Source organism: Acomys minous (genome assembly GCF_964271855.1).
Source record: "Acomys minous genome assembly, chromosome: 10".
NCBI lineage: Eukaryota > Metazoa > Chordata > Mammalia > Rodentia > Muridae > Acomys > Acomys minous.
In genome coordinates, this window is record NC_140491.1 from 101,389,873 (window position 1) to 101,402,273 (window position 12,401).

General features: G+C 36.4%; 1 protein-coding gene and 1 long non-coding RNA gene across 3 annotated transcripts in view; one reads left to right on the top strand and one right to left on the bottom strand.

The window, feature by feature from the left end:
- The window catches only part of LOC311606770, a 122,102-nt gene that overhangs the window by 35,764 nt on the left and 73,937 nt on the right, over positions 1 to 12,401 (top strand). For both annotated transcript variants that reach the window (XR_014782433.1, XR_014782434.1), the window contains exon 2: positions 5,040 to 5,219. This is a non-coding gene — a long non-coding RNA (uncharacterized lncRNA). The remainder of the gene's footprint in view (positions 1 to 5,039; positions 5,220 to 12,401) is intronic.
- SCN9A (sodium voltage-gated channel alpha subunit 9) overlaps positions 821 to 12,401 on the bottom strand; it is an 88,498-nt gene continuing 76,917 nt past the window's right edge. Inside the window, exons 24-26 of the mRNA XM_084798168.1 lie at positions 9,052 to 9,156; positions 8,544 to 8,814; positions 821 to 5,265 (exon numbers count right to left, since the gene is read on the bottom strand). Coding sequence (XP_084654294.1) covers positions 4,073 to 5,265; positions 8,544 to 8,814; positions 9,052 to 9,156 — 1,569 coding nt within the window. The 3' untranslated portion in view covers positions 821 to 4,072. The remainder of the gene's footprint in view (positions 5,266 to 8,543; positions 8,815 to 9,051; positions 9,157 to 12,401) is intronic.

A 12,401-nucleotide genomic window follows, 5' to 3' on the forward strand; every position in this document is an offset into this window, starting at 1 on the left:
AGGTGCAATAATGTATCCAGGATATACAAAGGGTTATGATTTATTTGGAATCCATATAGGGCTCACACACACATACACACACCCACCCACCCACCCACAATTACCTGTCATGTACACTATGCAATTTCCCAATGTTAGGATAAAAAGATCAAGCATACATTAGTCTGTGGCTAAATGTTTTTTTTAATACATTTTTATTAATTTATACATATTACATCTCAGTTGTTAGCCCATCCCATGTATCCTCCCATCCCTCCCTTCCTCCCACTTCCCCCCCCTACTCCCCTCCCCTATGTCTGTGTCTGAGGGGGACCTCCTCCCCCTGAATATGCTCATACGGTATCAAGTCTCTCCTTGGTGACCTATTATCTTTCCTCTGAGTGCCACCAGGCATCTCCATCCAAGGGACATGATCAAATATGGGGCACCAGAGTTTGTGTGAGAGTTAGATCTTCTTCTCCACTCAACAGTGGAGAATGTCCATCGGCTAGTCCGGGTAGGGGTTCAAGGTTTTTACTGCCTATTTTTTCCTTGGCTGTTGAGTCTGTGGCTAAATGTTTGTCTTTAGTGTCTTTCTGTCTCAATTTACTACTATACAGTCTGGCTGTGGAGTTGAATGAATTATGTTGGTACTCCAGACTTTGTTTTCATAACTTTTGCATGTAAAAGTCCTTTACACAAGATACTTTGTTGCAAAGACAGAGAAGGGAGAGGAAAAAAAGAAAAACAATTATTATTAGAGATGCAATGAATTTACCCCTAAAAGTGCTATTCCTAGTGAACAACAAAACAAACACAACATAAGTTTATTGTTGATGCCTTTTATTTCAGTTTCTATATAACAATTTTTAAGCCTCAAGTATAACTACAATGTAATTTTTGACAAACTCAAACACTTTGAGCATTCGTGGTCTGCGGATTTTGTAAACAGCATTCATATATTTATGGCTACTTACTCAATTTTCTGGGAACATTTTTAATTGTTTTCCTCAGAAAACTAATGACATAGTGGAAACATATAAAAATTAGTGGCTCCAAACACAAATTATAAATCTAGATCAATTACTGACCATCCTTACTTAGCTGCCCCCTTTCATTACTTCCACTAGCATTTGAAGAATTTGCTACTATGGGCTGCTAAATATAAATGCATATGTAAATAAAGCAGCCCATATGCATTTTTTAAGTCTTTTACAAAACTATCAAAATTCTACAAACTATCACTAAACATTTATGATTGTAAATTGTGACAATTTGAATTTACAAATAGCCCAAAGATTTTTTTTATACTTTTTACACAGTGAGAACAGACAAAACAATGAAATGATATTCTCTTGTTTTCACCCAAATTATATGCATGGATTTGTGTTCACAGATGCTTTCTTCTATTTAATGCTAATTTATATTATCTGGGTAGTCACCATTCTATGTCAACAGGCAAAATAATTATGTGACTAGTAGCTTCCATTAGTTGACATTTTATAGTTGGTGCAAATAGTAACCAACAGGAAAAATGTGCAAGCTTGCTTTAAGCTTTTACTAAGTGCTATTCTAGTGTCAAATACCATTTTAATTGAAACAATGTCACAAGTAGCAACTTTGAAGGTCAACATATATGTATGTATAAAACTTAATATCACATTTAAAATTATATAGTTCAGAATGAAATATGGTCATCATGAAGAGAAACTTTATACCTGTTAATTTTTGCAACGCTAAAAAAAAAATGTGTTGAGCAACCAGTTGCCAACATATTTTAAATTTACATAAAAATCAGTCACTGTAAGAGCATTAATAGTAAGTTACAGATAATCCATACCAAACATCCACACATAATATAGCCGTAAAAGTGAACAATATAGTGATATTTTTATAGGTGCAAAATAATGAAAAAATGATTTCTTGATTTGAATGTGTTAAAAATTGTTACAAATGGAAGGCTTTGTATGGTTCCCTAATTAAATTACCCAAACCAATTTTAGCTGCTTACCAGACACACAATGTGGTATCTGATCATTGCTTTGCCTCTTCCATAGAAATTAAAAAGTAGCTCCAAAAACTGTTGGACATTGTACTGAAAACATTTTGGACAAGTTCTTTATAATTATCTCTTTGTTTTTTTTTTTCTTCTCACACTTTTGTTTCTTTTTCTCTCCCTCTTTCTATTTCTCATTCTCTATCTATGGCTCTTCATCTCTCTAGGGATGTTTAAACCTTTTATTAAACAAGCTGGGAAAGAAATAAAGTATGTGTTTTAATTACTTATTATATCAATATTTTTATGTTATTTTTGAATCTCAAAAAGGAAGTTGAAGTATGTTTTACATATTTACTTCAACATTTCCCCCAGGATCTTCTAAATCAATCCCCCTTTGTACTTACTTAGCTCATCTTTTCTTCTCTGCAACAATAATGAATTGGAAGAAAGATTTCACATTATAAATTAAATAAAATTATGTGAGAATGTGTCTGGGGCACTCTTAAACAAGTGCTTTAAAAACATGAAGTAGATTTCTAATCCTAGGTAGGGTAACTACAACTAACTCAAAATGAGCATGCTCTTAAAATGATAAGTCTATTAATAGCTGAATGAGGGCTATCTTACTGGTCAATGCAAAAATACATTTCACATCATAGATTAGAATATTAGGGAGGAAGTGACATCTATGTTATTTACAGGGGAAACAATCAAGGTTTAGAGGAGTAATTCTACACTTAGGGCAGTTAGTAGCAATAAAGCAAGCTGATGAGACTTACTCTTTAAATGCTGTTTCATTCATACTAAGCACCTGGTGAGCAGGTATTACAAGCCTGGTGTTCATTGTAATTTGGGAAGCTGCCAAACACATTAAGGATTGTATTTAAGAGATGCAGTACATACTGTGCTCCAGTCATCTGCTCAAACAAGTGCTAAGGTATCAAGTAGCTAATTGCATTTCAGGATATATTTCATTAAAAGGAAACGGTAAATTTGCTTAGAGATAAAGTATGACAAACCAAAACCGTATAAGAAGATGAATGTGGCAACTGGGCTTTAAGAGTTGAGTCATTAACTACCTTATTGTGCAAACCGGATTGAATAAATAGGAGTAAATAAAACTTTGCAACTTAAATAATTTCTGTAAATAATGTTCATGTTTTTTCTATTGAGAAATATGATGTATACATTTCAAATAACCTTCAAGGTCTGTGGTTATTGTACATACAAAGTAGGATATAAGAAAGGGACACTTGTTGTTCTCAGTGATGTGTGCCTGAAGTTCCAGCTCAGCAATTGACATGGGAGAATCATGTGAGCACAAAATTCCAAAGATGTCCACAAATCAAGGTGAATACTAATTTCTGTAAATGGAAGTGATTTTTAAAATAAGCAGCCTACAAACATGTTCAATCCCATGACATCTTGTAGATACCTATAAATTGCTTCCAATGCATTGTAGGATAAGTTTCAGCACCTCAAAATATAAACTGAACTCTATTATTGGTTTTGAGCCTAGCCTTTAATGGCCAAGCCATCTCCCCAGCCCAAACTCTATTTATGAATAAAGATTCTGACTCCCAATAGCAAGATGTTTTGACAAAACCTTCACAACTAATTCCTATGACATTTACAAGGAATTTCATTGCAAACCAAAGGCAAAATACTTGCATTGAATTCCACCTAATAACTAACCCTGTTTTTATTTGTGTCTGATTGCATGTATGAGGACATACCCAAATTTCTATATTTATATGGGGTACATGTTTAATTAGAATCTGGAGAAAAGATATGGAGGCAAATGAGAAAACATTCTACATGGTTTTCTGATTTGTTAAATGATTAAATCACCCTTGATTTCAGTAATGATTATTCCCTACAGAGTTACACTCACAAATCTTATAGAATCATTTACCAATGCAAAAATAGCCATGTGTCAATGCTGCCCTGTGTCTCACTGGATCAGAGCTAGTGGCGGCGCTGCCTTTGAGAATATTTTGATAAAAAGACTTTGGCATAGACCTCCATAAAAGAGTCTTATAAACACAAGTGAGTCACCTTCACGGGCTGTAAACAGTATCTCAAAACAAAGCTCTACTTCCTGCTTTCTTTCCCGTCTTTCCCTTTGTCCTCCTTTTCTGTTTTGTCTGTTTCGTATTTCTCCTGATCTGGCTTTGTGACACTGTCATAAGAAGGTGGAGAGATGGTAGAGGCAGTTGCATCTGTCTTATCTGGGCTTGAGTTCTCTATAACATTATCAAACACCGTATCTTCTTTATTAGGTAAATCGTCACCCCTGTCTCCATCTTTTATGTATATACTTGATATATTCTTGACGTTCTGCCGAAGGCGGTGCCTTCTGTAAGCACGCTGAATGATAGTTGCAGATACATCCTCCTGTTTCCGTTTTAGTGTGGTCGTGATGGGTTCATAGGACACCTTAGAAGGGTTGGCGGACATAAACCTTTCTTCCATCTGTGAACGAAGAGAATCCATCTCTCCACTCTCACCCAAGACTCGCTTTGTAAAAGCGAATAGGATGTCCAGGCAGTGGATGCGGTCTCCACTCACCATGGGCAGGTCCATGGCGATGAGCTGGACTTTGTTTGGCTTTGCGATGAGGAGGGGCGGATCCAGGGCAGCTGCGAAGTCAGAGAGCTTGCAGAACTCTATGAACTGAGTGGCGTCAGGGTCGAACTTCTCCCAGACCTCGTAGAACATCTCAAAGTCGTCCTCACTCAGGGGCTCAGTGCTTTCTTCAGTGGCAACGCTGAAGTTCTCCAGGATGACCGCGATGTACATGTTCACCACAACCAGGAAGGATATGATTATGTAGCTGACAAAGTAGAAAATCCCCACAGATGGATTTCCGCAGTCCCCTTCCACTAAACTTCCTGGGTGAACTTTTTTTGGGTCACAGTCGGGCGGTGCACTGTTGAGGATGGGGGCCAGCAGTCCATCCCAGCCAGCAGAGGTGGTGATTTGAAACAAGCAGATCATGCTATTCCCGAAGGTCTCAAAGTTGAACATGTCATTAATCCCAGCTTCTTTTTTAACGTAGGCAAAGTTGGACATCCCAAAGATGGCGTAGATGAACATGACTAAGAAAAGCAGGAGGCCGATGTTGAACAGCGCAGGAAGGGACATCATCAGAGCAAAGAGCAGCGTGCGGATGCCCTTGGCGCCTTTGATCAGGCGTAGGATTCGGCCAATCCTGGCCAGGCGGATGACTCGGAACAGGGTAGGGGACACAAAATACTTCTCTATCACCCCAGCGAGAAACATTCCTATATTGGAAGGAATAATAGACAGAAATGTTTAAATATCCATGCCACACAATGTCATGACTCTAAATAGCTTCATCTGACATAAATTAAGAATTTCTGTTGTATCCCGAATTCAGTATTTTAGCAAATATCTGCTTGTGCATTTTTCATCTTAACTAAATTCACTTCGCTCTATTTTTGTTGTTGTTGTTGTTGGTGTTGTAAAACGTTTTTTATTCTCCTCAGACTAAAGTTTGTGTCACTGATAGAAAGGATTATGCACACTCATGTTCAAAAATCTATTTCTGGTATCTGTCCTGATTCCCCACTGGGTGGAGTCTCTCAGAGGAGATCTATTTTGGGCTACTATCCACTTATAAGTGAGTATATACTCACATATGTGTGTGTGTGTGTGTGTGTGTGTGTGTGTGTGTGTGTGTCTTTCTGGGTCTGAGTTACCTCACTTAAAATGATTGATTCTAGTTCCATTGATTTGCCTGCAAATTTCAAGATTTCTTCATTTTAAAAGCTGAGTAGTATTCCATTGTGTAAATGTACCACAGTTTCTTTATCCATTCTTTGGTTGAGGGACATCTAGGTTGTTTCCAGAATCTGGCTATTACGAATAAAGCTGCTGTGAACATAGTTGAGCAAATGTCCTTGTTGTATGGTGGGACAAATAGTTCCTGCCTCACAAATATGTCTGTTAGATATATTGGGCCAGAAGGCTGATGATGCTCCAAGTTATAAAGAATTTTGGGTGACTGTTGGGGCAGCAAACTGTCTCTACATTTTTTCCATTTTGGAAGCTGCTAATGTGCACTTCCTGTTAACTTAGGTAATTATTTTACTCCTTCTCAAGTCTCTGATTGAGGTTGAAGACCAGATAGTTTAGTTTTACGATTAAGCTTAGCTCTTTAGGGGTTAAGTCCAGATAGATGTTTTTAGGTCGATAGAGATGAGATATGATAGATATTGATTTACATTCAGAATTTTAGCCTCTCCAAGATAAGAAAGATGTCTTATTCAAGGATGCTAAATACAAATAGGCAAAACACTATGACTATAATAGTTAAATAATTTCTGATTGTTTCATGGTTCTTCTTGCTGTCTGTGGTTTATTGTATATACATGTAATAACATAAATGTATATATATAAAGAATTGTTTCATTTATCACAATTTTAAAAATCTATTTCCAGGCCTCAGAATGGAGCTCAGTGCTAAAGCTATGCATAAACTAAATCCTACTAATAAAAAGCATGAGCACACACACACACACACACACACATATACACATATACATATATTATATATACTTGTAAATAAGAATAATTTACAATTTTCTAGCTTTAAGCCACTTTTTTTATATAGGGTCTGACTATGTTGCTCTTGCCCTTGGGGCACTGGAATTTGCTATATAAAAAACCAGGTCTGGACTTCACAGAGGTCTGCCTGCCTTTGTCTTCCCAGTGCTGGGAGTAAGGATGTGCTCCACTCCAGCTGCCCCACATAGATTAATTACCATCCTTTGTTTATTAAGGCCATCAAACTGCTTAAATTACTATTTGTATATTTAGGTCCTCCAAATTCTTTGAACTTTTATTCTTAAACACTGTAATCAGTGTTGTATTTTCAGTCTATAACACCATCATCTAAAATGTTTCACTGATAGTTTTATTGAAATTATAAATCAATTTCTATAAGAAGTAGTCACTGAAGTTGGAGAAGTCTCTCGGTGTTAACGGCTCCTGCTTTGTTTGCAGAGGACCCGAGTTTGGTTTCCAGCTTCTATATCTGGTGGTTCACAACTTCCTGTAACTTCAGCTCCAAAGGGTCTAAGACCCTCTTCTGGCTTCTGTGAGCACTCCCACACATGACATACACTCACACAGATACACATACATGTGAATTTAAAAATCCTCAGAAAGTCATAATTCATTAATACTGTTTCAATTATTTCAGGGTTTTTGTCCTTTATTTTTTTTCATAGAAGTCTGATACAGTAAAATTCATTACTAAAGTTTTAATCTTACTCTTATTATAAGTTTGAGCTAAACTTTTCTTCAATTATATTATATTTTATTTTATTTTGGTCAACATTTCGAAGAATTATCAATGTTGATAAGTAATTTATAATTTGTCTTTTCTGAACTCCTATTGATTTGTTTGATTTGTAAAGTTTGAGACTGCCTGACTAGGTAGCCTAGGATGGTTTTGAACTCCGTATATCCTCTTGGCAAAGTGTCCTTAATATTGGGATTACAGGTGTGCAGGGCCGCAGGATCCTTAATGCTAGAATGTCAGTCAAGTGCACACAGCCACAGTCAACTCCTCCACTTAGAAGAGTATCATGAAATGATGAGCATAAAGATGAATTACTCCTGGGTTTTAATGCATGCACCTCTTTGTTTTCTTACTTTAATTCCCTGGTCAGCATTGCTAAGCCCAAGTGATAGAAGGATTTTCTTCTATCCTCCTGACTGAATGGGAAAGCTGCTGTCATTATATTTCATCTTGTCATTATGACATTACTACCTGAATTTTAATTTTCTTTGATATAGCACACATGGTGGCAATGTTATCTAAAAATTGATTTTAAGTAATTTGGAATTCTTTATTGGGATTTGGGATTATACAACCTTTAGATTATAATGGCCTTGTTTGATTACCTATGTGTTTTATTCCAAAAATTGCTTTCATGAAGGAATGTCAATGCTAACAATGAAACACAACCTTAAATATTAAATGTGTGCACATAAAGAGAACAGGAAAGAGATGATGGTGAAAAGAAAAGGCATATAAATCGTGTGTGTGCTACACAAACACAACCTGCTACATGAAAAAAATAACTGAATTTTGTAAACTGGCCAAGTATTAAGTTTTAGAGATGAAAATGGCAGTTTTTGACATCTTAGGTTCAGGATGAATTTAAGAGTCAAAATATGCTGGTGTCCATGTGACTAGCTTTCACCCTGATCAAACTAAATATAATTACATATTCTTCATTGGCTTCTAAGACACATTTGTGACTAGCTATCTATAAGAATGCTTCCAGAAGTAAATTAAGAAACTACTCTCAACAGAAATTCCTTCTGACAAAGTCAATTCATTTGACATTTGGTGCTTGAGCTTGAACTCAGAAGTCTGACATGGAACTAGCTTTCTTTCTACATTCCCTTTGTTATTTCACATTAACAACTCACTTGACAGTAAAAAGAGATCTCAAGCACGCAGAAAGTTCTATGAGCACGTGTGCACTTTAATCAAAATGAAGGTTTGGTTAGTAAGTGGCCTTACCTACGATGGAGAGGATCACTACCACAAAATCGAAAATGTTCCATCCCACAGTGAAGTAGTAGTGTCTGAGGGAGATGAGCTTCAGCACGCACTCCCCAGTGAACAGGATAATGAAGACCAGGTTGATCCAGGACAGAACATCGTCCGTGTACTCACTTTGCCCCTCCTTTTCTACCATCATGGTTACCATGTTGAGACATATAAGTACCATGATAGTGATATCGAAAGCTTGGTTAGTCACTAAGTCAAATATACATCCTTGGAATTTGTTCTGCAAAACACACCAAATATGAGACAAGATGCAGCATAATATCCTCAAGTCGTATTGGCAAATGAAAATATATAAAGAGTCTGGGAGGCGTTGGGAGGGGGAAAAAACATGATCAAAGTATATTGTACAAAAGCCCAAATATGTAAATGTTATAAAAAAAGAGTAAAAATACATTACAATTTTAAAATAATTAAGAAACGAACACAGTGAAAAGAATTTACGCATGTATGTATTTACCCCTGGCCTAGGAATTGGTTTTTGTGGTTTCTTGGACCCCAGCTTCTTCATGGCATTATAGTATTTCTTCTGTTCTTCTGTCATAAAGATGTCTTGACCTCCAAGGTAAAGGAATAAAAGAGAAATGCTGTTAAAACCAGATCAAAATGTAGTTCTATCTTCTGATGTATATAAGGTTAAATATATAAACATAAAAATGAAATTCACATTGTTAAATTCCGAGGAGCTTATACACCTAAAAGGGTTACCTATGAATAAATATGAGCATAACGTAATTCACATATATAGAGTATATACATTACATATAAGCATGACTGTTCAGTTGCCTTTTGATATACTAATCTGTTCTGTTTTAGTCTTTTTGCTGATGTTTTATTTCTCCTGATATTTTTCTTATTAGAAAATATGTGCACTAGATAACAGATTAGGAAATTTCAAAAATATCTTTCATGTTTTGGCTGATGTTTAGGACTGTAATTAAGCATAGGGTTGGTTCTAAAACAACAAGTAACATAGTACTAATTTTCAATTAATTTATATTTATTTCTCCAGGTCACCATTTCATTGATGGAGAAAAAATTAGCAGACATCTAGAAATCCTTGTGCAGTTCTTTATCTATGTCATCATCCACATCTGTGTCTCTCTTTATTTAAAGAAATGGTGTTTTTAATACCAATCTTCAGTTTTAATATCAATATTTTATTGGATGTCAACATTATATTTGTAAAGTTCAGGCACTAAAGAAGCTACCAGTGATCAGTCTTAGGAATCTGAAAGACTGTCAAATAACTAAACAAAAAGAAAAGCAGTCACCAAGATTAAACATTTTTAAACCCTTTATCCACTTGACAAAACTAAACCTCAGACAGGAAGGCTAAAAACTTTGGTTTCTTCTTGATGCATCTTAAGGTTATCTGCACTCTTCACAGAATAGTGTGGCCTCTGCTCTGGCCTTTGCTACTGTCCTTTTAAGGTCATAGCATAATATAGAGTAATTTGTGTGTTAGGGATCATGTCTAAGACCCTAAAGCTCCAACTCCTTAACTTGTATGGTCTTGGGGTTGAGGGTGACCTCGCTGTGGCTTCCATCTTGTTTTCCTGGATTCAGCTCTATTTGGGGCTCATTTCTTACCAGGCAAACACCTAACAGAAGCCACACTCTCTTTGTCTGAGATTTTATTTACCCTTCCTGGTTGTCCTGGAGTCCTTATGTCAATTTGGTACTCATCTAATGTCAAAGAGTTCATGCTCATGTCAAGAGCAGCCTTGGTCCTTGGCACTTGCTAGTAGTGATTGACTAGCCTCACATTTTAGAAACGCAACGGAACTTGGTAGCAACATGCTAAAAAGAAGTTTGAAGATCCAAATAATCTTGCAGACTTTGTTTTCTGGGAAAGAGATTCTGATTGCCAATGTTTTGATGGGTGTTGTAAAACCCTGAGGAGCTTTTGCAATGTTCCAAGCCAGAACTATCCACTGTTATTTTTTCACTACAGACTATACAGGCCTTGTGCAAAATGTCCTCCTGGAAAAGCCATGTAGTCATCTGGTAGATCAGGCTGTCCTATCTGAAAGTTCACTAGATGTCACATATATATTGTCTATCAGTTAAGACTAGGTCGTGAGTTTTATTATTTTTGGTAAAATCTCACAATCTCTTGTCCATATATAAGTTCATTGATTTACCCAAAGCATTATTAACATATTTTCATAGAGCAAATACTCATTCTTTTGCTGAGAGGATTAACTGAAATCATACTTGCCTAACAGTGTAAAACAGAGTAGAAATACTTTACAAATGGCCTATATAAACTTGAAAACTTCCAAACTCTGAAACCTGTGAGACTTGGCATGATATCCAAAGTAGAGAATTCCATGCCTTGCCTAATGGCTTGGATCTTAGTGAAAATGCAGGTGCATGTCAAACTTTATACCAAATTACCTTCACCGGAAGACTGTGAAACATAAATGATTGTCTTTTTTATTTAGGATTGGGCCTAATAGCTCAACTGGTATGTTAGTGTTTAAAAATACAAGAAAATATCACATCTGAAAAATATGAGACTTCGAAGTTTCGAACAAGGGACATTTTTGTGTAGTTGCGATTCATCCTCTTTATATGAATGTAGGTATTAAAAGGGGTTGCTGTTACTTAGAATCTATACGTGGGTGCCCACACCCCTAGTCAGCATCTGTGTCTTCTTATTTTTCTATTCTATAACTTAAACCTATTCATAACTTACCTACTCACCTTCAGGTATATGCTTATGATTAACAATAGAAATTCAAATGTCCCATGAACTTATTAAGGATGGAGACAGCACTAACAGAGGCGATGAGTTGTTGAGAAAACTGGTAAAGTGGAAGTGTTATTTCAAAGTAAGTGAGCAGAGCCATAAACTGAAATTAAAATATTTACACTTAAAACATTTAAGAGGCTACACTGAATATGGTAACATGAGATTTGAACCAAATAGACCTCTTCTTGTGCCTGTGGTAGTGAATTCTGTGCACTATCTGTACATCAGTGCATTCACATACGTATCTGCAGATGCAAAGCAGGAACCTGATAGCATTTTCTCTAGTGACCCTACTCCTAATTCTCTAAGAGTCTCTTTTCCTGCAGGTGGTAGCCTAACCATTGTAACTCAGTTCATTGTCAAGAAATCTAAGACACAGATTCTGTTCTCTTGCAACCTCCAATGGCCATGTAGACACTGTTTGTTAAAATGTCTCAATTGAATATGTTCCTTACTACCTAGGGCGTTTTTCATCTTCTATCAGCAGCTCAGGTAGTAGATTAAACAGAGTCTGGACTAACCTGGGTTTCCCCAGTCATGCACACTTTTGCTAAAGCCCAGTTTCATATTCTATGGCTTTTGGTTTATGAGGAAGCTACTCTCCAGGGTCAGACTGCATACATGTCATATAACCTGCTCAAGAAGTTAACTAGAGACCATTCCTCTATGTCAAACACACAAGGAATATTGTGCAATATCAGACATGACAGAATTCCAATAATGTCAGTGTCCTGCTTGCATGTTATTCCTTGCTTGAAATACCCAATGATGTATTAGTTCCCATTGAACAATATTTTACAAGGATTTTAAAATCTTCTTTCCCAAAGCTACAGACATCATCAGTTTTTAATTTCTATCTTCAAATCTAAACTGCACATTAACTGGGTGAGTTAATGTTCACCCAGAACAGCTGTCTCCTTTATTAGGGCTAGGCATACTCTCACATTTTTCTGATCTCCTTCATGAAGATTGTCCATCCTTTGACCTCCTAGTTGCTGCATGTCCTCTTACCTACCTTCAAAGGGCATATCAAATACCATGTACAACTG